Genomic DNA, 27228 nt, shown 5'->3' on the forward strand with positions numbered 1-27228 from the left:
TACATTTTAATAATAATTTTATTACAATTTTCCATAAATCAGAATAGTTATTGCTTTTACTGGCACAGTATCAACAGAAACGACCACAGGTTTTCTTGAACAGTTCCATTTCGTACAATCTGTACATAAACACTAAACAGAAAACGTAAATCAACAGAACAATTCACTCTGTATGATCATATAAAATAGCATGAACAGCATGTGTAGAAAAGTCAAATAATACAATATCACAGTGTATTTCATTTTGACAAATTGCTCTGGCAAAATATTGCTTATTTCATATTACAAAAGTACTTTATATAAAAATCCCAAAATAAGAGATAAAAACTGGAATGGAAAGTATTTAAACCAATATGCCTTCAACAATATAAACACATACAGTGCATTAAATACAATAAAATACAAAAAGTACAATTTTAGGAACATTCTTAGTGCTGATTGTAGTTATTATTAGGTAACACGCTAGTTACTCAACACTAGTTAACCAACACGTCACGTTTCCCTCTATAAAACAGAGTCTGGGTGTGTTGTGACCTCATCAGCTTCAAGCGGAACATCGGTGCAGCACAAAAGAAGTTCTACACAAGAATCTGCTGTTGTCTTGTAGCAAACCGAATACTGAGTAACGTCAAGAATGATCAGTGCTTTGGTGATTTCAGTTTGAATGTATGATCGGTTTGGAGAGTCTATTATGCAGGCTCATTAAAAGTCATCCCCTGGCAGAATCGGTTCATATGTTACTTCCCACAATTCCTTTCCAAAGTCTGGGGGCAGAGATGATACTAAAAACGTGGAAATACAACCAAGTCTTCACTGATTCCTCTACTCAAGGTTGGTATCCAAGGTATGGGTCCTCTGTATAATGAAATAAAAAAAGCAGAAGAAATTATAGATACATGAGCTACAGATCTGCATGGTGTACAGGTTTTACATTTACCTGCAACAGGGCCTCTTTGATAACATCCACTGCTGTCACACACACCAGGGGGGCCAATTTCTCCTTGCTGTCCCGGGGCACCAGGAATACCCTGAGGTCCAGCTTTACCATCCTCTCCTTTGGGGCCTGGTTCACCTGTTTTGGTTTCACCTGGAGGTCCTGGTAAATTACAAACACAGTGCTGCTGACAAACACACTTTACTATTAAAAGACTTTAAATGAGATTATCAGTGTGTGAAATGATTGCAATACCTGCGAATCCTATAGTTCCTTGCGCTCCCAAGACATTGTCTCCTTGATAGCCCTTCTCACCAGGAATACCCCTGCGTCCTAAAAGTTAGAACAATGCAGAATTAAAAGTGACCACACCTCACATGTGGAGTTTGCCTAACATATAACATATCTAAAAGCACAGAGACTTACCCTGCTCACCAGGATACCCAGGTTTCCCAGACTCCCCTCTGTCTCCTTGTCTTCCCTGAGGGCCTCGTGGTCCAGGTGAACCCCTTCCCCCTGGTATGCCAGGCTCTCCTGGTGGCGCTACCGGTTCCTGGATGGGCACTGGCTTCCGATTGATCTCATTCAGGAAGACATCCAACTTCAGCACCTCATCTAGAACACGATGAGCTATTATAAACTGCGTCTGACTGAATGAAACGAATAATAAATGGATGCAGTTTCCTACATACTGTGCACAAGCTTTTCACAAGCTTGGGTAACAAGCTGGTAGATCATGGCAAGAGACTGTGGCTCTCCCTAATGAAAGAAACAATGATCAAAACCACAAAACTAACCAATGTTTATTTACAAATAACAAACAAAAAAATATTAACGTACCTTCTCTCCTCTATCACCTTTGCTTCCAGACAGGCCCTGCGAAAACAATAACATTGTGTGTTTAACTCTCTGGAAGATCAAATACACATCACATTGTCAAATAAAATAATTGTAGTGTGAAGGGGCTGTACTCACTGTGGGCCCTACAGGACCTAATGGCCCTCTCTCTCCCATTGGCCCTGGATGGCCCGGCATTCCCTGAAAACCCTACAAACGGTATGAACAGAAATATAAAAACAAAGTTTAAAATGCATACAACAGATATTCCTTAAATGTGTGTAAGTAGGGCTGTCCTACCCTTGGTCCTGCAATTCCTGGGGGTCCCATGTTACCCTCTGGTCCTCTGATGCCCTGTGAAAAAATATATTAAAGATTAATGACAGTCTGAACATTCTGAAAATCAGACACCAAAGCCATGGGGTTGAATCCTAGAGAACACACCAAATATAATTTGAATGCAATAGATAAAATGCATGTAAATTGTTACCTTAGGACCAGGGTTGCCCTCTTTACCCTTTGGGCCAGGAGGCCCTGGTAAGCCCTGTAGATGCAAAATGAAGAAACAGTTAGTAATAATATGAAGGGAAAAATGCTAGAAACTTGCTTTGGGCATTGATAGGCAGAGAAGGTGGATGTTAAATCTCACTTGACTTCCAGTCCTTCCGATGTCTCCTTTTTCACCTCTTGCTCCTGGAGAACCCTGGTACACAGATGAAAACAGAGGATTTCAATATACTCTGCATGGTTTATAGATTACTGTATATACAGTACTTAGATTGGGTATACATAACAATCGCTAACATACCACTTTTCCCATTACAGTCATTCCCCGTGGACCTGCGGCTCCAATTGCACCAAAGTTTCCCTCAGGACCTGATTTGCCTGGTGGGCCCATTTCACCCTAGAAATGGAAGAAATACAAGGATGTAACTTACATACAACTACATACATTGACTCCTGATGCCTTTCTAGCTGTGGTTATTTTAGATTTAAATAATATTTTTCATCAAATAATAATAAAAAAGTTATAAGACACCAAAAGCCTCAATGTACCTGGTGTCCCAGCTCTCCTTTTTCTCCCTTTTCCCCTCGAGGACCAGGTTTTCCCTAAAAACCAAGCATTGGCCTCAATTTATATCATTGATAAGTCCAGCAGCTTTTCCTGTTTTGTCACAAATGCACTGTGTCATTGACTCACAGGAGGGCCTGCATCTCCAGGTGCTCCGGGCACATTGGTGGTACAGGTGCACGCATAAGCAGGTTCTGGACAGCTCTCCTCGTCCCTCTAGAGGATAGAGAGTGAGACTCAAAAAACAGCCGCTACATGTATGTGCACCCTTAAAACTTTAATGAACGTGTGAGTCTCATGTACCTGTGAGGGCAGATCACAGCATCCGTCTTCTGACGGCCACGTGGTGTTGCACACTATCTCAAAAGACTGCAGCTGGAACTAGGGTACAAACACAATATCATATCACAAGCGTTGAGGTTTATTATTGGCCATATGCATGGCCCCAGTAAAGTATGTGTCTTTATATAATGTTTGTATGATGTTTATGACTCACAGCTGCAGATCCGCTGTGAGGTCCTCGTGTCCTTACTAGCTTGCCCAGCATCTCAAAGCCATCAGTAGGCAAAGTTCCTAAGGGACGAGCAGGTCTCTCACCTACCCGCTGACAATCTACATACAGCGATACGCTCACCTGATTGACGGACAAATGGATCTGCCAATAACATTGAAGAAAAAGATCAGAGATTATCAATGGACATGAAAAAGATACCCTTTATCGTGTGTCATTAGGTCACTTTGCATCATAAGGACATGGTGTTGGGATTTAAAACCTTTCATATGGTTTTGAATGAAAAAATTGTCTGAACTAATAATATATGCACAGAATATCTGTGGTTTGCCTGACATCAATAATACACTTTCACAAACCTTATGAAAACTGCCGTAAAAGAGAGAATGGACTTGTGATTGGTCAAAGGTCAGTTCTTGTATCTCTCCTCTGTAGTCCAGACTGAAATACAGCAGCACCTTCTTTTCAGCTGACAAACAACAGAGAAAAATGAATCTTCTGAACCTGACTATGGATACACTAACAGAATCAAATAAGGATGCATTACATTTTTGGGGGAATAGTTCCCCCAGAAGTGAATACTTTTTATCATTAACTCACCCTCATGTACATTTACATTACATTTATTCATTTTGGCAGACGCTTTTATCCAAAGCGACTTACAAATAGTTTTTTTACAGTGACACATTACTGCAGAGCAATCGGGGGTAAAGTGCCTTGCTCAAGGGCACTTCAGTCATGACCTGCTGGCACTGAGATTTGAACCTTCTGATCACAAGCCCAACGCTCTAACCACCAGGCCACAACTGATCCACTTATGTCATTCCAAACCTGTGTGACTTTCTTCTGCAGAACACAATATATATATATATATATATATATATTTTGGAGAATGTTGGTAACCAAACAACATTGGCCACTGTGACTTCTATTGTATGCACATAAAGTCCAAAGTCAATGGGGGCAAATGCTGTTTAGTTTTCATCATTCAACAGCTTCTTGTGTTCTAAGTCATACAGGCTTTGAACAACATGAATGTAAATAAATAATACATTATATATGTGTGTGTGTGTGTGTGTGTTTTGAAATTTGATTGATATTAATTGGACTAATCAATAAACATAAAAAATATATAGTTATTATATATCTATATCTATATACAGTTTATGATATTAATTCTGATTAATACACTAATGTAAACCCAACACTTAAATTTGGACAATTTTGGACCAAATTGAAACAACTCTCGATCATTTGCACAAGTCTAATTTGACAGTTTGACCTCCACTTACGGTCCACCACCACCCCCATCTTAGGCTGGAAGTCATTGTCTGTGAGCTGCCAAAGTGCAAAGGGTTCCTTTGTTGAATCCCGCAGGAGCCTGAACACTATGCTGATGGTGTGTTCTGGAGCAAAGCCAGACGGGTGGATGAAGCTGAGACACAGATGTGCACAAGTGAATGTGAATATATAATATGAATGTGCTCATGTTTAAGCATACATGGGCTTGTGTTTCTCACCCTGTGCTCTGGGTCAGTTGTACGTCCCTATAGAGGGTATAACTGGGTAAGGTGCTGAAGACGAACGGTTCAGCCGCAACACCCTCAATAGTGGAGTGAGCTCTCTGAGTCAGACCAAATGCCTCCATCATGTTGAAACCTGGAATACAATACACACAGACGTTTGATGGAGTTTTTGTGTTTTAAAAAAGCCAACATGCTACAGTCTTTGATGTTGCCACGTGTGTGCAAGAAATTAAAACTACAGACTTTCTGCAAATCTTACCTTTAACTACACGATTTCTGACCGCCATCTCAGGACACACTGAAAGAGAGAGAGAGAGAGAGAGAGAGAGCAACCAAACAGCGTCAGCACCCATTCACTTCTATTGTATGGACACAAAATCAATGCAAGTGAATAGGTCCTTGTTAACAACATTTTACAGAATATCTTCTTTCGTGTTCTGCGGAAGAAAGAAAGTCAGACAGCTTTGAAATTGAAATTACAAAGATAAGTATATGATGACAGAATTTTCATTTTTGGGTGAACTATCCCATTTACTTTTTTATATCTTACCCTCCTTCTGTATGGGATGCAGTCCAGGGGGAACTTGAATTCTCACTGGTGCCGTTGCTTTATAAAACAATTACATGCAACAACAATTAAGCAAAAAATAACAACAATTGTACTTGATGTATGATGTATGCCCTTAGCAGGATTCTGACCTGTGGGGTGAAGAATGGTGACAGCGGCGCCCTCTACTGTTCCCAGACGAGAATGAACACTGATACGGTACACTGTCTCAGGCTGTAGCTCTAAGAAACAGTAACTGCTGCTGGTGGCGTCCACTATGTTCTCTTTAGTCTGTTTCTCTGAAGTTATACATACAGAGAAAGTGAAGATGACGCTTTGGAGGTCCAAAAGACCACATAGGTAAATACAGGAATTCAATCGAGAAATTAAAGTTAGGACATAAAATAAGCAAGAAATAAATCCAGGACTATTTTTAGGTACTTGTGATATTGTTGGTGCTTTTTGGTCCCAGAAGTTTCAACGGTACATGTTAAGGATTAACAACTATTTGTGGTGTGTTTTGGCAACTGTGGTACCTCTGAGAGCCTGGATGACTATACGATAACCGCTGACTGCAGCTACAGGCCTCCAGGACACACAGATGCTAGCGTGATCAGATCGCACAACACTAACGCTGCTCACCCTCAGACTAGCTGCATGTGCAGAGATGAAAATACATTAAAATGTAGTTAAAATACGATTACAAAACACTGTCATCAGAAGGCAATGCTGGCCATTCATGGCTTAAATTGTTAAATAGGTGTGTGACGTACTGGTCTTCCCCTGAGCTGTAGCACTCCCTCCCTCTCTGTTACGGTACTCGGCAGTGACCAGAACACTGTACCGAGTGTCAGGCTGCAGATTCTGAAGCACGACGCGCTTCTCACTGCCTGGCAAAGACACCTATATACAGATAAACAACAAGACTACATTAGGGCAATTCCAGTGTTATGGACGTCACATTTCGGGTTATGGAGATGACACAAAAATGCTCAGAGAATGATTTTCTTACGAATATATTGACCCATCCGTTTATATTTTACTGAACTCTTGTTGATAGAGTCTAAACATAAAAAAATTCAGTTATCTATTTAAAAAAAGGGATATAAACATGCAATATGGATGGGACAAAAAAAGGACATGTTTTTTGGGAGATGACAAACTGTAGGATTACTGTGAAATAAAATGCACAATCCTAAAGTAATAATACCCAATGAATGGAGAAGGGATGCCTCTTTATTGAAAATAAAATAGTTACTTTATTTTCATTTCCATGTGTTAATTTATGAGGAATATGTAGCGTTATGGATGTGACCATCCTGAAAATGGCACTTACCGGACTATGAAAAATCATGCACTAAAAATAAAACAAATGCTTTAAAAATTTAAAGAGAGATCTCACATGGGCATTTGAACCACCAAATGTTAATACATGTGCTGTTAGCATAGTAAAAACCGTTGGAAAAAATAAATGTCTTTATGGTAAGGTTTACTTTTTTCTTGGAATTGCCCATTACACTCTTTACAGCACAATTCTACAAGTTGACCTTTGTTGTGGCTTAAAGTGATTGTTCAACCAAAAATAAAAATAATTTATTCAAAAAACAGTATGACTTTCTTTCTTTTGCGGAACACAAAAGACATTTTGAAAAATTTTGGTAACCAAACAACATATCCCCCCATTGACTTCCATTGTATGGACACAAAGCCACTCAGACATTTCTGGAAATTAAACTGTCTATAGAAGCCACTCTATTAAAGGACTCACAGTGTTCTCTCTTGCATCTCCAGTGAGGGGTGTGTACAAAACACGGTACTGTAGCACATGAGCGTTAGGGGGAACCCATGTGATCAGCATACTGACTGGAGTCTCCTCTGAGATGGATAAACTGCTGGGACCGCCTCCTGATACTAACACAGCAAACGTACCAAATATTACGTTTTTCAATGCTTTAAGGTTAGCAGGTTTACCTTGAATGTGTGTGTATACTCACAAGTGCTGTATCGTATTGCCACTGCCTCGCTCTGAGCTCCATCAGCATATAGTGCAGACAGTGAGACCTGATATTCATTATCCTCCTCAACTCCTTCCAAAATGGCTCCCTCACTCTTCCCATCTACTGTAAGCTGGAATATAAACAAAATTCTAATCATGCGAACTACACACTCTTTGAGAAATGAACACAGGAAATGCTGGGAGCAGGAGCTGACCTGCCTGAGGTCTCCTCCACTGAGGGAGATCCACTTGATGAGGTACGAGACCACGTCGTCCGCCGCGGCTTCCCATCGCACGGTGATGTCACTGCCAGAGAAGTTAGTGACTCTCAGATCTGAGGGAGCCGTTACCTTTACTGCGAGACGAATAGGTGTCAAGCTTTACATAAATGGTATAATGGAATCTCAAGGGTGTCATGGATATGCATGTAACTTACATGTCGTGACATTGGCTGTGACAGGAGTTGACAAGCCTTTCTCATAGAGCGACTGCACTGACACCAGATACCTGGATAATGAAGAGAGATTCTGCAGCAAAACCGTGTTCACATTTCTGACTTCCACCTGAGAAAGACAGAGAGACGACAATAACAGCGAGATAGGAAACAAAAGCATTAAGGCGGAACAATATGGAATAGAGAGACTTGATCACCTGCTTCACATCACTGCCATGATTGGTGCTGTAGATGATGCGGTGGGCGGGAACATCCACAGCTCCAGGGACCCATGTGACCTTCAGAGCGCTGTGACTGACCATGGGAAACTGCAAACTGACAGGAGACGGCAATCGATCTAGAGAATCGTTTTTGAGAGAATAGTGGGAGTGAGCTGAGAATATACAATAGCGGCACTGCACTGTATTACAATGAAACAGTTTCGACTTGACTTTGTATATTTATTTTGTATTTATTTTATATGTAAGTGTTGATAATGAGTTTGTATTTACAGGTGGTGCCGAGGGCAGTGACGGGATCACTGGGGTCTTCGTCATATAAAGCATAAAGAGTGACTGAATAATCTGTGGACGGCATCAGATCCACCAACTCCACATCCGTCTGAGCAGGTCCAAACTTCACCTGCCACAAATAAAAACAGGAAAGATATAACATGATTTTAAATCTGTAAATCTAACTAGCAACACATCATATCGACTTGCCTCTTTGGCATCATCAGGTTCTCCATCAGTAAGCGCTGAATACAGTGCCATGTACTGTGTGGCTCCTGCGGCCGGCTGCCAGCGCACACGCAGACTGCTGGGTGAGGATGCTGTGACCTCCAGAGCCTCAGGCGTGGCCAACGGCACTGGAGGAGAGGATTTTTATGATAAACTGGAACAGTTATAACCCTTTTACCTGCCCACCGTAGTGGGGTCCAACAGTCTAATTAAACTCCACTATTGAAAATGCATTTGAAATGTTTCTAACCTAACCAGAGACTCACGTGTAGTAAAGGATCCTCTGAGAGCAGAACCGACATTGTTCTCAAAGACAGGAAAGATGGACAGATGGTACTGTGTCTGCGAGGCCAGTCCTGTCAGTAGTGTTGTTGAATATGTTCCATTCACCACAACCTGACCATCAAAAACATAATCACATGCATTGCGTTAATACATAATAACACAGTGTTAACTGACAATAAATCAGTCTTGATACGTTTCAAACAGCAACATGAATCAGCTGTCTGCAAATCCACGACCACATTATGTCAGGGCAGTCGTAGCCTAATGGTTAGAGAGTCGATCTCGCGACCAGAAGGTTGCCGGTTGATTCTCAGGGCCGGCGGGTAACAACTGAGGTGCCCTTGAGCAAGGTACCTTACTCCTACTTGCTCCCGGGGCGCTGCAGTGATAGCAATGATCCCACTGCTAAGGATGTATGTGTGTTCCCGACTTGCTGTGCATGTGTTTACTACTCTCTGGATGGGTTAAATTCAGAGGTCACATTTCGAATAGTCGAATAGTCAAAGCTGCGTTTCAATTTGAAGGCTGCATCCTCTGACAAGTCTTCATTGCTTTCTTATTTACATAAGTGCATTAGTCCTTAGTCTTCTGAATAAAACTTGTGAAATTCGGTTCGGATCCTGTCTATGTATTCTTATGTACGTACATTTTTTACCAGGTGATAAAAAGTCGTACAAAATAATCAGAGCTCTTATTATTTTCATTGGAATAATATATGAAAAAGATTAAACTTAAGTATTATATCTGTTTTCTGTCTAATAAAGTTGACACCCTAAACATTTTGGGGTGAATGCAACAAAAAAGATGAATAATAGATTATTTTTCTATTTAACTGCGTCCTCTGACTGGAAGATCACATTTGTCGGGAGCACACGTCATCGAGGTTTATTATTTCAGGTTTTATTTGAAAAAAACAACCGTTACATTTCAAGATAAGAATGAAACTAAAGTGATAACTGTACGTCTCATAAATTTGAACTTTATAATGTTTTTTTACTGAAATGAGATAACTTCAATGACGTATGAGGATGACAAATGCGACTTCCGGAAGATGCAGCCTTCAAATTGAGATGCAGCTAATGAAAGTTCCAACTATCCAATTATTGATAAATATTGGATATTCAAAGTGATAATAAATCTGACAAAAGCTTTCAGAACACTTTAAAAGTAAAACAGCGTGGCTCAATTAATAGTTTTTATAGATTATTTTTTTATTTAGTCTCAAAAGGAGTGCAAGCGACTTAGCGAGTTGGCTCACCTCTTTTAGACTTTGTCCTTCGGACGTGTGAAAAACCACTCTGTACTGCTGGGGACTTTTGATGGGAGGGGTCCAGCGCAAACGCACCTCCCTCGAACCAAGTGCCACGTACTGCAGATCAGTTGGGCTGGGGTAGGACAGAACTGGGTCCTGAGTGGGACGCTCCATTCCTTCTCAACAAATAACGCACACTTCCATTATATTTAGAGTATATACAATATTTCTACAATTTAGGGTGACAATATTTGTTGGAGGTCTGTTCATTTCACCAGGTTTCACATGTGTGATTGACTCACTCTTGGCTTTAATGCGATCTTCAATCTTGCCACAGAGGATGCGGGCTAGTCTTCCCACCAGTTTGCTAAGCAGAGGAAAATCATTCACATTATAGACATTCAGCTCTAGAGGCTCAGACGCCACCTGCCTCAATTCTGCCTCATCTGCATTCTTTACACCTGGATGTGGGCAACAGAAAAAATATTTCATATATAGATACAATGTAAATAGTATTGTATAATATGTAATGTATAAATATTATAAATATATATATATATTACTGTTTAAAGGTTTAGGGTCACTTATTAACTCTTGTAACTTATTTTTCTAAATTTTATATTAATAGTAAACTCATTAAATCTATGAAATACCACAAATGTAACAATGGGAAATTCCCTAAATCCTTAAAAACCTAAATCACAATTTAACCTTCAATGTAGTCTCTCATTTACTTGAGTTTGTATATACTCTCCACCAGTGCTTTAATAGAACTTAAGTAGTTCCCATCTATACTGGAGTCTTACTGGCTTTTTTCTTCATTATTCCATAAAGGTAAATCAATAAAAATCGAGTTATATATATAAATATATAATTTTTTGTCTACAAAACCAATTTCAGACATTTGTGAGTATACCATTAGTTCAAAAGGTTTGTTAGGTCAAGGTAAACTCGCTCAAGTAACCCTTAACTTTCACTCACATTTTAAGATCTGTAAAGAAAATTTACTAGAATGAAGTTGCATTGCCAAAACTAACACTGTTCACATCCATTAAACTGATGTAGTAATGAGGATCCCACCAATAGCAATGATCTCCACGCCAGCATTCTTCAACCTGTTGGCTGCAGCGATGGCATCATCTTGAGATTTGCCATCGGTCAGCAGCAGGAGGAACTGTGGTGTGTTGGGTCGTGCTCCAGCCTCCTCCTTTAGATTGTTCTCGAGAGCATGAATGAGTGCTTGACCTGAGGTACACCCATCATGATGTTAAAAATAAGAGGTCAGGTGTTCACAAATGTTCTTTAAATTTAGTTTCATATAATCAAAACAAAGCGTGTGACATCTACACTTACCTGTGAAGGTGTTGCCTCCCTTATACCGGAAGTTCCTGATGGCCTCCAGGAGCGGCTCTCTGTTTGTGAAGTTATTAAGGTTCCACTCTGTGCGTGGATCTCCGCTGTACTGCGACAATGCTGAGACCACAACAAAAACTAATTACATATACATTATGCTATTAAAATTTGTCATCTTTTTGTATTTTACGTGGACAAACATTAATGTCCTTTGTTATTAACCAGTCTATGTATGTGATGATCTGTGCATTTGTGTTTTTAAAGAGGATAACAGACGTTTTATACCTGTGCTACCTGTACAACTGTTTGGCCTGTGCTACAAAACTTCAAACATCTTTAGAACCAGTGCTATGTGCAAAAAACTTAATGTACAACCCTGTATTTCAATTCAGATCGTGGATGGAGATTCTTTGTTATAAAGATCGTTATATGCTTTTTTTGGGAAGATCGCCCAGTCCTACATCACACCATAATGTGTACTGTTTCAATGTCATAAATCTTTGACATGACAATATAAACACCCATTAAATAGCTAACCTATCTGCACGCCCTCCGGGCCGATGTGAAAGGGAACCGCCAGGCCCTCCAGGAAGTCCCGCACCTTTCTGAAGTTGGTGCGGCCGATGCTCCAGGATCCGTCCACGAGAAGAACAAGATCTGCCCGTGCGCCAGCACCGCATTCAAACGCCTTCTGGGTGGATGTGGCTGAGACCCACCCATAAGAACCAAATGGACAGGTTGACAAACGATAAAGCATTTTAGGACATAGAGGATTAAGATCTTTTAGTCTGTGCATGTTTTTAAGTATATATTGCTGTGATTGCACAACTCGATTGTTACTTGCACATTTGGGATATTTAAAGAACTTTTCTTGTTTAAAACTTTTAAATGATTAATCGAAAAAACAATCGTTCCAATTATCAAATATCAAAATTGTTAGTTGCAGCCCTAATTTATTGTGTATGTCTGAGTATAAACTTTACCTACTTTTACTACTTTTGACTCCATTGTTAATTACTTTTCAGATCTGTTATTTATCTTTTCACAAGAAGCAATGTTTATGTTTATGTTATATATGCAAGTGTGATTGTCTCCTCCACATGATTTATAATATAACTAGAATAACTCCAAAGGTAATTTTCAGTTTCAGGCCTGAGGGCCCACATGGTCTCTGATAACAAACTGAACAGTGTCATTAACTCTATTTAGTACCTAATTCTGCTTTTAAGCCTGATATGCAGACTCTGAGGGAATTTAAGCTTGTTCACTTCACTGATGTTAGGTTTGGGAGCCTTGCAGTGCACATGTGATGAGGATGTGATGTTATGTGTTCTATGAGTATTACCTGTGACAGGTTGGGTTGGGGTGGTTTTCCTTGTTTTGTCAATGTTGGTGATCTCCTCTCTTACGGTCTTTAGTTTGTTTTCCTCTGGATCATTTTGATCTTCAGTCCGGGTTCGGTTCTTGTCTTTCTTCTTCTTCTTGTCTTTAGGATTCTTCTCAGCCTCTGGCTCAAGCTCAGGAGGAGCTGGAGGTTCTAGAACAGCACAAATGACAATCAACATGCACTTCATTGCTCAAATAATTTCAGTAGTCATTTGGTCTTGTGTTTCAAAAAGATGCCTAAACATCCTAAATCCTTTTTGCCTATAGGTTAAAACGTTTAATTCAGCATAAGGGACGAACCAATAGGAATGTTTTGTTCGAGAAGACAAACTTGTCAATTCTGATACTGATAATACAAAGTAAATAAGACAACATGGCAACCTTCAGAGGTTAGTTCTAAAATCAAATATTTCAATTACATGTTGGTTAGGCAAGTATTTTATTACTTTGCCCAATAAAAATGTTAGATTATGCAACCTATATAACTCATGCAGTTCATTAATTAAAATTGATTTGTTTGATCAGTTTTTAATGCTATAGCTGATTTGCCAATGGTATCAACTCAAAATAGTATGCCGATACATTGGTGCATTAATACGCAAAAAACGTAATGTACACATTGAGTTGCTGACACTTACATAATGTGGCTATAGAGAGTCACAATGGCTGGTGATTCTATCGGTGTTCCCATACCCCCCCCCCCCAATTGAAACTGCCCACTCAGCACAGATCTATAGAAACCCCTTCATGTCCTTTCCTGCCCCCTGACCAATTACTGAAGCACTGATTACAGGTGTTGGGGTGAATGGACTCTTATTAATAGGTTAAGTCAAAGAGATGGCGCCAGTCCAACCATTTTACGCTCCACCACCAGTAAAACATGTATAATAACAGGGAGACAACAGGACAGAAGACTTGGAGATGTTTTGGCGGTCTGTGTTTGCAGGTTCTCTACCTGTTGTTGTTGGTTCTCTGTAGAGCACCGTGGGCAGGGCAGCTAGAGCCTCTGTGATGTCATCCACCTCCCCAGAGCCAGAGCCAATGGTGTGCGTTTTCTTCTTATGGTCCCTGTTCCCACTACGAATCAACTCCTCATCACGCAACCCATCAACTGGGACATGGACGGGTGGAGGGGGAAGAGGAGGAAATGATATTGCAGCATCATAATTATCATGATTAATAGATTATTAGATAGATAATATGTTTAAGTTTACCCAACATGGGTTTATATATTTTATTTATTTATTTAAATGTAATTATGTATTGATAATATCATCTAGTAATCCTGTGAAGTTCTACACAAAGAGTTAATTGAATGGCAAATTCATGTGGAAAAACGGTGGATGCTTTAGTTAACAACGGAATAATCTGACAAGCAAGCAAGGCCCTCAAGCAAAACCCTACAACCGGCCAGTCCAGACCTGCCTGGCTCGACAAAGTAACCTACTCTCTCACCCTACACGCAACCTTTCATCCCACGGCATCACAGTTATTTGGGATTATCTGCACGATGAGATCACCCTCACATCACAAATGTCTGCCTAGAATAAAACCTGATCTCCCATAATGCAAAGCTTCAATCTCTCTCTAATTTAAGTACATTAACAGATGTGTTGTCATGAGGCTCAGACAGCTTCTCCCCTAATTTCATCATCTGATATAAAGTTTCTTTCAGGGTGGTCGCTACGGTGGGTGACTGGCTGCTCAGTTACAAGGGAATTCCAAAAGTGTCCCGTTCTTGTAAAGACAAAAGTATCATTCCAGAGTTTTCCTTCACTGTGTTAGTCACGGCCTGTAATCCGTCAGGAATCTACCATTAGACACTGTCAATTACAGACAGCGACCCCTTAAACACTTTGTGTCGGTAAATGTGTGTGAAAAGAGTTTCATCGGCATACCCAAAGGATTCTAGTCTAGGGTGACTGTGTGTTGACAGCTCATGACCGCTGGGAACTACTTCAACTGACGTACAGATTTCTGTTTCTGCCACAAATACTGCACTTAACAGTGAGAAAATCACCCCACCTCCAAAAAAATCTACAAAGAGTCGAAAGGGATTTAAACAATCCTAATATAAAAAGAATAAAACTCTTCCATTTTGGGTACAGACATAAACGATACATTGAATCTTGCAAACAACCCACAATACCCTCACATCCAAAAACAGTATACAGTCAAGCAACACATCTTTTGGATAAATCCTTAGATGTGTCTGAACCTACTGATATGCATTGGTTAACGTTCTCTAAATCTCTTACTGTTGAAGCGTCTCTTCGCGATGAGTTTCTCCTGCGTTCCATTGAGCACCAGGACTTGCAGGAGGTATTCCTGTCTGGAGTCCAGGCCTGCCACCGTGGCTCGGCCGCGTGTGGTCGTCAACATCAACTCTGGCTGAGGAACCTCTGGAAAAGATGAATATTTTGAGCTTATTCAGTCACGTTTGGACGTGAACATAATATATCACTGGACAAACGCAAAATAGCTGCACCTAGGCTCCATGAATCTCATCGGGTGTTGCGTGTCTCGTGAGATTTATGGAGACAGGAAGGACGTCATATACACATTGGATGTGTAAACTATGGATTACATTTTATTTTTGGGTGAAAATAAATTCCTTTAGCAACTCCCAATAAAACATGGAGGGTTATATAGTAATGTTTGTGTGTGTTAAAGATAATTTACTAAACTATTCTCACAACCACCACAAGTGTCTATGTTAGTAAAATTGTACAATCCGGTTGTATTTTTAACTAACATCACACATCCCTCTGGAATACTTGATTCTGATTGGCCAATTCCAATTGATTTATGGTTTGTTAGGATAGGAGATTAAACTATTTGAAAATTTGGAATCCGAGATGCAAAAAAATCTAAATTTTGAGAAAATCGCTTTTAAAGTTGTCTAGCATATTACTTGCACAAATAAGGTTTTGATATATCGGTAGGAAATTAAAAAAATATCTTCATGGAACATGCATTTTAGCAAGTGCTGAAATTAACATGAACTAGAATTAATAAATGCTGAAGGACTATTGTTCATTGTAAATTCAGGTTAGTTAATGCATTAACTCATAAAGTCCACCCCGGAAGTTGTGATCGTTTTTACTTTTTGACACAAAATGGAATTACTAATGAGAAAAATAGTGGGTTTGTCTTTCTCTGCGATTTGATTGGTTGTATAAAAACTGGCAGCAGACTGACAGTTGAAGGGGAGGAGTTAACGGATGCTCAGCCCAAGCTGTCTAACAAACGTCATTTAAGATGGATAGTCATTACAGGAAGGAAGTTCATTTTAAGATTTGATCTAAAGATTATGAGGGCACACAAATTTTTAAAAAGAGAATAGCCCACATTGATATACTATTTACAATAAACGCTGCAACATTTCATGAAAGAATATGCATTGCAATTTGTAATTTCACTGGGACTTTAACAAATGCAACCTTATTGTAAGTGTTGGATAATTCCTTAGGAAAAACAAAATGTAACCTTTTAAACATTATTTTACTTCAAACCACATTTTTAAAAGGCCAATTTAAAATGTCACAGAAAATCCAGAGCCTGGAAATGGGTTTTTGGAAACAATTTTCCATGCTTACAATTTAGTGTAATAATAGAAAGTACATGCGATAAATAATTTCTCAAAGCAGACAGTACAGTCTGAGAGTTTATTACTACACATGATAGCTGTCAAATATGCTGTAAAATGTCTGTTCTGTCAGCACTGTGGGGCATGTGCCGGGTTTGTTTAACTGTGTGAACTTTTTCAAAACTGAAACAGACCTGTCTGGACTCACCTAGCCAAGAACAGGGGCGGAAAAACAGATAAGAAAGTCAAAGAAAAAAGACAGAGACACCCACACAAGAGAAAGGGTAGGCAAAGATAGAGACTGAAAGAGGTCTGCCATGACAAAATTGGTTTGCCATGTCAGACAGAATTGATATGGACTCATAACAAAGGTTATGGCTGACTGCAGGCCCCATTCCATCATTGCTGAAAAATCCTTCCATGCCATTCCTTACCTGTTCTGAAACACTTACTCCGTGACATAGGAATGTACTAGAAAGAACGACAGACAGAAAGAAAGACAAAGTCTCTTCGGGAGTGGCTGGTGGGAGTCGGAGGGAATAGATTTTTATTAGTCCTGGTTACAAGGTCTGTGAGGAAGAACGGTTCACTAAATTACAGTTAGGCCTCTTCAAACACTAACAAGACACACTTAACCTTTAAACTGTGTACATTCAGTGTTCCAGGTTCAATTATGTATTTAACATCCTCATGAAAACTAGTCTAGTGTAAAAATGTTTTGTCAGGTAACCAAAAATGTTTCATGTGCTATTGTCTAAATGAACTGCTTTTGTCCATATGACTGACTCAACCAGACTACATTACAGTCCATGGGAAATCAAAATGTTATTCTTAAAGACTGTGAACTTGAAATGGACAACTCTAATTTGATATGGAATATTGCAGTGTTTTTTTATAAATGACTTTCCTGCATACTTTATTCTTTTTTTATTCATGTGCCCTCACATTATCTTATTCTAATTTCAGAAGCTGTTCACTCGGACATACGTATGGAAAAGAAGACAATCGCTACTTCCATTTCATGCCAAGTAAGGTTATCTATAGTTAGCTAGTTTGCTTCAGAACATGACAAAAATCACATTTATATAACACATACAACTATCACTTCCATTAATACCATTTAATCATTCTGCACTCCCCTCACCCCCACATGAGAAAAGACGCTGTAGCTATTTGTGAATGAAAACGCACTGTCCATTGTGACAAATGCATTTTAAGACTTTGGCTGCTCACTGGAAACTCTTGAGGCATTAAAGCATGATTGTCTGTAAAGCTGCTTTAAACAACATGAATTATAAACAGTGCTAAACAGTTGAAAAGGATTCACCTGTGAGGGGCCGTACTCGGACCTTGTAACCTTGAACTGGACCTTCTGCCTCCTTCCATTTAATCTGCAGCCGATCTTCAGACAGAACGGTCAGCTTCAGTCGACCTGGAAATGTATACAAAGACTAAATGGAGCAAGCTTTGTGGAAACGTAAGTTCCCAACATATTATTAGTAAAGAAAATTGCCTGAACACTTATATAGCCTGTAACCCCTACCGGATGGACACACAATGCGTTTGAATAGCCACTGATGAAGGACAAAACAAGCCTGTAACTGCCAGAGAGAATCATGGGAAAAGTCATCTGTATGTGAGACTTAAGGGGTGACACTCAGAGATGTACGTCTTTAAAGATCAAAGTCTTCCTCTACAAGCTTCTCAATGCCTTTTTTCTCAACTTCCTCTCTGAGAAGATGTAATATTTGAATATTCTGTCTTGCTTTTCTTCATGACTGTTCTCTTGCTCAACTCTGCCCTTGTGCTCGGCCTATCTGCATAATTTCCACATGCCAACTTGGTACAATATCCTTCTTTCATGTCCCACGGCGTGTCCGTCCCTCTTCCCAGCTGTCTGTGAACGCTCAAAGCACCCTGTGATTCCATGCAGGGTAACACAGGGGTTGAGGACCACAGGAAATCTGCTATTCGGTGGGGTTGAAGGTCAGCCTGAAGGGGTTGCTTGCATGTAACGTCATGCTCCAGATGAGTGACAATGGGGATGACCCCAAAACGCACAAAGATATTTGTAGTATCTTTATGAATTATGCTATTGGGGACAAAAAAATGCACTAACATCCAAAAATACATGTCAAAAATATCATTTGGTATGAATACATTAAGCTGACTGCATTGCAGTAGGTTAAAACAAGGGAAATCATTTTTAAGGATCGACTTAAGGATAGGACAATTTCACTTTGTATAGCGATGCAACATAGAAATATCAATGCTCTGCACTAACTGGCAGCCGATCAGAGCCTAAAAGAAGCTTTCCAGCTGACACCGCAGCACCACCAACCCAGAAGTCAACAAATGCGCAGCCAATCATGGTTGAGAAAACACACGCACAGCGTGTTTCCTCCAGGGAGGACAGAGATAACAAGGAACCTAGAGAGGACACATAAATTATTCCAAGCATTTTTAAGGCAAATTTCTTTCCCAAATGTGGCAACGTCTACTAGGGGCTATGTGCAATTGTCTAGGGAATACGCAATGTTGCACAATGGCCTAAAGCAGAAGCCTATTCTTTTGTGGTTTTCTTCTTGCCAAGAATTTTCTTCCCTTCGGGAAAGCTGGTACTTAGAATGTGCAATTGAGGGAGACAGAATGAAAATGTTTCATTTTAATAATTTACTCTGCAGCAGAATATTTTTTTTGCATAACAATACACATTTCTAGCATGCGCGTTGGTGCAATCAGATGAACTTAGAAGAATGCAGATGACATTTCTCAAACAGAACAAAAGCTACGTGTTTGCTTTCAGTATTTTAGGATCATCATAAATCACAAGGCTGACACAATAATAAAGAGATGTAAATTAACTCTAGATACAATCTTAAGATATATGGCTTTTTAACAGTTGTGACTGCACATCAAACTGCGATAGAGAAAATATTTAATTATATATATATATAAATTATATACAAGAGCATAAAATGACAGGCTTTGAATTTTAAAAATAGAAAATCTAATAATAAAAGCAGCAGTTTGTCGTGATTAGTAATCACGTTGGTGAAAAGAGATAACCTTTAGAAGAATAACCTTTAGTGCACACAGATATAGCCTACAGCTGTGGAAAAAACGCTTGACGATTGCAAATTTCAAATCAGCATTTTTTTTTTAGATGTAATGAAGCAAATTCAGTCCGGTGTCAACCTCAGGAGTGACAAAGTCATCCAACAGCAATGTAAAAGACTGACATGAAAACTGTGATAAAAAATACATGTACATATTGCTTAAAGTGAATATGAACTTGTTATTTTTTTCATTTTCTGTTAAAAAATATTCAAAGGGAAACATATTTGAAATTTGGTAAAAATATTGTTAGTAGATCACAGAACGAAAAAAAAGGGAAATTAACTGAAATGGTCGATTTAATTTTTGACGCGACTGTATGTAAAATGCCCGAACTACAGGTACAAAAGTATAGGAATGAACAATTCCTTCCTTTCACAAACCAAACAGATCAAAAGTGGTAACTTGATTGAAATTTATGGAAAATTCTTATTGGCTGTTCTTTCTTCATTATTCAGTCAAAGATAGTGTTTGTAAAGTATGAAACGTTTCACGTGCATTTGGTAGTTGCTTTAAATCTGTTTATCAGTTACCTGGGCATCAAACCCACAACCTTTTCGAGTGAACTTCACTAATACTCACCTTGTGTATGAACTTCTGAAACCAGCATCAGGAGTACCGTTACCAGGATGAGAGGCATCTGGTCTGACAAATAAGGAAGAGAACTGTGGGCCGGCATGACTGTTCTGGTGTCAGTTAAAAACCTGTGGGAAAAATGTCAATGTGAGCCTGTTATAAAACAGAGCATGACTACTTGACATCACGGGTAGCGGTGCTCATGATAACAGCAGTGATAAATGACCATCCAGAGACACCATGTTTGATGTTTTTCCTGATGATCCCAAATCTTTTAACGCCTTGAGACCGAGCTTTAAGTACAGCCTCTTATACAATGAACCCTTATAGAAAAGCTACAGCAACAATGATCATGAAGGGCCCACTGAAGATAATAATGGAACAAATGGAGGGAAAACTAAACACCTGTTATAACAACCTGTTCACCAGAAGTGTCTACATGTATGCATGCAAAATCTGAATAGTTTCTGTAAATTAATTTTATTTAAGAGTTTATACTGGATTATACTGGATTGTGAGCTGACCCACATATATCAATAACAATCCATACCAAACATTATGAAACGAACCAAACAACCATATTCGTATTTGAATGGGGCTTAACGTTATACAAAAACAAACTTGACTTGAACAAAATTAAAATCATTAGATGTGCAATTATTTGACACATTTTTTTTAATCGAACGCCTCCCTTCTCGCGTCAGGCCAACAATAAATGGGAATTCACATGCATTGGCTTGTTGTATTAACACACCGGATAATTCGGGACCTTTAAATCAGCGTTGAATCTTTTCTCATACCACACCTAGAGTTATTAAAGCATGCACGCGAATTATGAAACCTAAAATTAAACACTTGTGAACGTGAGACTTCAGTATATCTCAATGCTCATTTAAATAAAGAGACAAAGGCTTACACACTATAAGTTTCACGGCGAGACTGTGAGTCAGTCAGGTATGTAAACCACCACTGTCAGCTACCAACAGCGATTAAAAGCGACAATGAACAAACTTAGTTTTTTTAAAGGCGTAGGTTTTTCATTCGGCATTACCATGTGGAACAAACACAGATATCTGAAGCAAGTAAGGGTCGGTCGGAAAAGGTGATTTACCTGAAGCTGTTTTCTAGTGTCCTCGCGCATTCCACACAGGTAAGAGATGTTAACACATTGAGTCCCGTTCACTAACTTCCCAACAGTTGCCGTCTCTCGTGGAAGGTTAGGTGTGAAATTCGATACGGGTTTTCTCTGCCCTCCTCTTGGGATACAGAGGCGGGGAATATATTCAGGGTTTTCAGCAACTCTGTGGTGCAGTCAAGTTAGGATAGCCTATACTTTGAAGTGTAGTGTCACTGTTTGTTCCAAGTGCACATGGTGGTCTTTACAAAAAACACACCCCATGTGAAATTGCCCATGAAAAGTTTAGCTTAGCTTAATTTAGCCGTTTTTAACTGGATAAGAGTTGGTCAGGTACGTTTCTGAAGGCAAGGGATTAAGAGGAAGTGTTGCTGCACATACGGGTTTGACCCGCAAGGAGAAGCATCGTACCACTTGGATCAGCTTTTGTGGATTTATTAAACCTTGAAATCGCCTTCTACTAAAAAATAAACGAGCTGCCCTTTGAATAATTCACTAAACAGACTAAACGAAGCTAATTCGTTTTGCCAGAAAGGAAAGATCATTTAGTCTGCTAAATCTACTTTCCTCCCAAAAGGAAAAACAAAAGATATCTTGACGATTGTTGGTAACCAAACAACATGGGACTCAACTGACTTGGACACAAAATCACTGAAACATTTCTAGAAATATTTTCTTTGTGCGTTCCACGGATAAAAAAAAAGAAATTAATGAAGGACAACATAAGAGTAAACGAATGACTTCGAAACATTAATGTTTGAATCAAGTTCTAGAAATTGAAGCAATGAGCAAAAGCACTCCATCGTCTGCCTTGTATAAAAGCGATAGTGCTTATAATAGATGCTTAGAAATATGTCACTTAACAAGTTCATTCATTTTATTAAAAACACATTTACAAGTAACCGAGTCCCATTACTGTATATGTTTTTATTAAATAATAATTTCTCAAAAAAGGAATTATAAATTATCAATGTAAACAGAAATTTCAAAGGTCACTTGGGTACTGGTCCTGTGCTTAGACTGTGTGGTTACCCACTCACATATTTAGGGTCACCCTACCAAGAGTGAAGAATTCCTCTGTATTGTCTCAAAAGAGTCAAGCTATAGCGATATAGCTTCTGTTGAGTAGATCCTATGTTCATCTATCTCCTAGATGAGGCCTGTTTTGTATCTGTGGTCAATGTGAGCACCAATTACTCCCTCAAAAAGAATAAATCATTGGTCTATTCAGTCCTCTTTACTGTAGGGATATGAAATCATATACATCCCTTTTAAGTCTAATGAAGAATCTCGTGTTCCTCCTCATCATTTGTGTCTTCATTATAGTCTTCTTTAGTCTGCAGAAGTGGAAGCTCAATGTCTGGGTTGTCTCTTCCTGGTAGCTGTCGCACCATCGAGTTAGTCCCTAAAAAAAATTACACATACTAAGGACATAGATTGGATGTCGGTTTCTATTATGTCATACAAGATCGAATCACAACAATTCTCCGTTCAAGTTCTGAATGGGTAAAACTAGAATACGTCATACCTTTATTATAGTACGTTTTGAGGCCCATATGGAGTGATATACCAGACAGACAGACAGTAAAGCCCAACCAGTTTACCATGTTCATTTTATCTCCCATGAACTCCACTGCCAGCAGCAGAGTGCAGATTTCCTATAGAGAGAGAAAGAGGGAGAATAAGCATATCAACAAAAACAGAAAGAGACAGGGCAGGGATGTCTTATTAAATAATCACAATTTCTTACGAAGAAAAGATTTGAAACTGATGAGAAAAGTCTAAAAACAAATAGCAATGAACAAAAACATGATACAAAGGTAACTAGAAGTGAACGCAACTCGTACTTATACTCTTACCTTAAAAATGCCTGCAATGGATAGTGTGAGACTGGACGTACGGGACACAAGCAGGAACTCAGAGAAACCCAGCCCAAAGGCCAGCATGCCACCCACAGACAGTGTCAGCAGACAGTAGAGCAGGTGAGAAAGTTCAGTGACCCGGAAGAGTTTCTCTGTGGTGCTCACACTGAGCCCTGCATGTGCAGAACACAGAATATATAAAACCAGAAAGGGGATGAATAAATTTCTTTGTGTAACTCAACTAAACTGAACTGTGAAAAGAATATGAGTTATCACCTAAATAAAATGGCATTCTTCATTACAGAAAAAAAGCAACAAGCTAACACTTAATAACTCTCAATGAAAACGTAATGGGATGCTCTTACTGACTTGTATGCAAAAAATGCATCGTTTCTTCCTGAGAGTGACAAAACATTCAAACAACCAAACCGATGTTAAACAAAACCGAAACACAGGCAAAGGAAATAAAACTCCAATTGTCATACTGACCCTCATTTAGCAGGAACAGAGGAAATAGGCCAATGAACATGAGCGGCTGCAGGTGATACATGGTGTCAATGGGGTTTTGAAGGCCTGTGTGGTAGATAGAGGCTAGTGTTAACCATAGAGAATTAACACAGGTAATGACCAAACGTTGACAAGGTTTATAGAGCTGAACAAAAAATCGATTAATCTTAATTCTTGACCAAAACATACCAAGTTCAGCTTTCTGCATGAGGATCTGGGTCAGAGTCCAGCGGATGCCACCGATGAAAGAGGCCAACATAACCATGAGGAAACCCTCCAGATTAAACTGGGTGGATTTGAGTGTGAACATGAACAGACCACTGGCTATCAGTAACACCACCAGGATCAGGAATGGATTCTGTTGGATTAAAAAGGACAGAGTTAGAGTTAGACAAGAGTTAGGCCACGTTTACACGATGACAAATTTTTTGCACTTTACACTGTTTTGCTGTTGCTTTACACGACAACGGCATTTTGGGGGACTGAAAAAGCTAACTTTTGAAAACGGGTCTCAAAGTGAAAATGACAGCATTATCATTTCCGTGTAAACTCTGAAGGCGGCAGTTTCTAAAAAGGATGACGTCATATGCATGCATTGAGAACGCAATGCTTGACGTTGGTTGGGCAGGTCGAAACAATCCATATCATCTTCTCCTCTAAATTGAAAATCATCCAACATCGTTGTTTTACCTTTTAACAAATTTTTTTGTAAACAGCGTTTGACTTAGTATTTGAATGTTCAACTTGTAAACACAGACTCTGTAATTCCGCCTACGTCAAGCATGACCTTTTCAACGTAATTATGTATTACGGGAAATCATGAACGCGCTTCGCAGAACAGAGGAAGGCGAGCATTTGTGTTTATAAAGCATAAACATTTTATTATTTTTAGCAAAATATTATTTTTAGATAAGACCCTTATTTATTGTCTGGTATCGTTTTAAGCCCTTTCGACAAATAATATCTTGATTTTTAGTTGTTTCAAAATGTACTATTATTTTAAATTATTAGTCATCGTGGGGCCCCCTTGCAAGTCAGCTGGGGCCCCCTGATGAGAATCACTGGTTTGAGGCTACTGTAGAAACAACATTGTGTATTCCATGGGCACCTGCTGTAGATAGAAAGGGCTTCTTCGTATCTAATAAAAACATAACGCTTTATTAATCTTCCAAAAGATTACACACAGCATCTTTAAATGCTAGCTATGTAATGTGACCTTTTTATAAACTGAATATAATCCTTCACTTAAAAGAAACATTCGGTAACTCATCAACCTACCGGCTCCTCTAGTTTGAAGACAAGGGAGAAAAAGAGAATGAAGAGTACAGCTGAAGACTTGGTCATGGTGTACCTACAGGACAAACATTCAGATTTACATGTATTCATTTAGCAGACGCTTTTATCCAAATCCTCGAGAAAACCGACAAGCAATTCATCTTAAGAAGAGAATAATCATGACGTGCCAGGAAAACAAAGTTACAGATATAATGATAAGATGGTATAAAACAGCATACCAAAAAATAGAATGTCAAAAGATCTTTTATAATCCAAAAAACATATTCTGACTTTTAGGTAATCAAACGTAATCATAACATACATTTTGGTTTGAATTTTGATTCAGCAAATATTGAAAGGGATCAGAGATGGTGGACTTAGATCTGGCAGGTTTAAGTGATAATCACAATTTACTCACCCTCGTTATTTTAAAACTGTATGTTTTTTTTTCTTCTGCAGAAGACAAAAGAAGATTTTTTGGAGAAAGTTGGTAACCGAAAAACTTGCATTGGTTTTGTGTCCATACAATAGAAGTGAATGGGTATTACTGTTGTTCTGTGACCAACATTCCTCGAACTATCCTCTTTTGTCTTTTGCAGAAGAAAAACATTTTCTATAGAGTAAATCTGGAAAAAAACTAGCCTACTGCTGCCTTTGTGCCATCGCTCTGCTTACACATTCTTAACATTTGCAAAAATAAAATGCTGCATAAAAAATGATCAGTGTTGCTTTTGTTTTTACAAAAACCTCAAACCATAATGGTTAATAAACATCAACACATTGATTACTAGCTAACATTGTTAAAAAAAATGCTTACAAACTGATTGTGATGAAAAGGAAGCTCCAGTTGGATAGCCCAATATCCAACGCTGATGCCAGTGCTGAAAAAGACAATAGCATTGGTTGAACTAAGCTTCACACGTTGAACGACTTTGTGATCAATCTTTTTTTGGAATAATGATATACTATTTATAAAAACAGACATATGGTATGCAAGCAAAATAAAACTAGATTCTCATTTAATGCACAATGAGTGTGGACTTCCCTCTAACCCAACTGTGATCGATTCTGTTTTTAATTCTCTCTCTTTAACCCACCTGTTGGAGCCACTTTTGAGAGGTAAACTTTCCAGGAGAGGGTAACTCGAAGCTTTCCGCTCCAGCATTGCATGGCACAGCGTATCAGCGTAGAGAAACAGAATATTATGATGAGGTGGAGAAGGGTCATGAACAGAGGAAAGTGAAAGTCCTTAAGTAAACGAAAATGACAAATCAATCAAAAACCTTCGGGAAAAATGCATGCAAATGTTTGAAATATAGAATAGCATACACATTTCCATATAGTCAAAGTTTACATTACCCTCATGAGCCATTTGTTGTAGAACGTTATCCCAATAGAAAACACATAATAGAAAAGAACAAGGCCAACAGTGCGCAAAGACTTGAGGATGAACTGCTTCGGGCACGCCATCATGGACAATCCGGACCTGATGAAGTGCAGCTTTCTCGAGACAGCTATGTCTATATGACCAGAGGTATAAGAATCAGAGCCCGTCAAAAACAGGGTTCAAACTGGACACGACTTTATGGTAACATATGGAGAACTAAACTTTGAGACAGTGGTTAGATAAGAATAGTTTGATCAGCTAGACGTATTAATCAGAAGCAACATGTGAACACATGACAACATAGAATACTGTTTTTAACTGATATAACATTAACCATGCACAGTTATAATTATCTCTAATGGCGTCTTTACGCACGCAATTTACGCAACGAAATAAGCTCTAAACGTCACGTTAAACATGTCGCAAGTGACAGGTTACGCGTGCTGACTGTGCCATGTAACTTAAAGCTAACAGTTAACTCCTAACAGGTCAACGATCACCTTTTTCTCACCTTACTGTTTACATAGTTTGCGCAGTCGCATCTTAAGAGTGTATGTTGCATGTTTCTGCCATTGACTTCCGCTGTTCGAATCAAACAGCTGTTTTATTTTTGTGGTCCAACAGGCACGGTAGTTGCTAGAAGGGATACAGCTAGGTCTGGAAGTGGTGCAAAATCTCGCCATATAATTCCAATAAATTACATTAGCTAACGCTACACCTATCCCGACCCTAAACATAACCTTACAATAATAACAAAATATGAATCAACTGTTTTCTGCGTGACAGAAATTATGGGGTAAGGAAGTGCGCATGCCCAGTTGAGGTAGCGTTATCCCTTCTAGTCAAAACCAACTGGCACCCCTGTTTACATACTGTGACGTGGCGGTTGCTCTAGTTGACGGAAGCGG

The 27228-nt window shown here is 39.1% G+C and overlaps 2 protein-coding genes across 3 annotated transcripts; both read right to left on the minus strand.

The window, feature by feature from the left end:
- Position 1: 1 nt before the first annotated feature.
- slc35h1 (solute carrier family 35 member H1) lies at positions 2–21690 on the minus strand. Its single transcript, XM_079478593.1, has 42 exons — positions 21266–21690; positions 20161–20282; positions 17789–17893; positions 15131–15274; positions 13828–13983; positions 12832–13023; positions 12024–12191; positions 11487–11606; positions 11214–11378; positions 10436–10594; positions 10140–10309; positions 8863–8992; positions 8579–8724; positions 8369–8498; positions 8075–8214; positions 7860–7986; positions 7639–7778; positions 7422–7554; positions 7196–7338; positions 6201–6330; positions 5964–6080; positions 5580–5726; positions 5431–5487; positions 5140–5178; positions 4875–5013; positions 4647–4789; positions 3714–3823; positions 3340–3498; positions 3147–3224; positions 2973–3059; positions 2828–2881; positions 2580–2675; positions 2421–2474; positions 2262–2315; positions 2072–2125; positions 1910–1981; positions 1775–1810; positions 1627–1693; positions 1361–1549; positions 1190–1267; positions 938–1096; positions 2–855 (listed from the first exon to the last, which is right to left on the minus strand). Exons 2-42 carry the CDS (start codon positions 20255–20257, stop codon positions 827–829), a joined length of 4713 nt encoding a protein of 1570 aa, XP_079334719.1. The 5' UTR covers positions 20258–20282; positions 21266–21690; the 3' UTR covers positions 2–826.
- A 19-nt stretch (positions 21691–21709) lies between these two features.
- On the minus strand, positions 21710–27191 carry LOC306906882 (solute carrier family 35 member C2-like). 2 transcript variants are annotated; one of them, XM_079478594.1, is made up of 10 exons: positions 26832–27191; positions 26293–26453; positions 26031–26181; positions 25751–25814; positions 24937–25009; positions 23848–24016; positions 23641–23724; positions 23149–23324; positions 22818–22947; positions 21710–22694 (listed from the first exon to the last, which is right to left on the minus strand). In XM_079478594.1, the coding sequence occupies exons 2-10, from the start codon at positions 26404–26406 to the stop codon at positions 22567–22569; spliced, it is 1089 nt and encodes a 362-aa protein (XP_079334720.1). In that variant the 5' UTR covers positions 26407–26453; positions 26832–27191; the 3' UTR covers positions 21710–22566. The 2 variants fall into 2 exon arrangements, with proteins under 2 accessions (XP_079334720.1, XP_079334721.1); XM_079478595.1 differs by having other exon boundaries at positions 26821–26845.
- Positions 27192–27228: the final 37 nt, after the last annotated feature.

The sequence above is a fragment of the Barbatula barbatula genome (genome assembly GCF_947034865.1).
Source record: "Barbatula barbatula genome assembly, chromosome: 17".
Classification (NCBI taxonomy): Eukaryota; Metazoa; Chordata; class Actinopteri; order Cypriniformes; family Nemacheilidae; genus Barbatula; species Barbatula barbatula.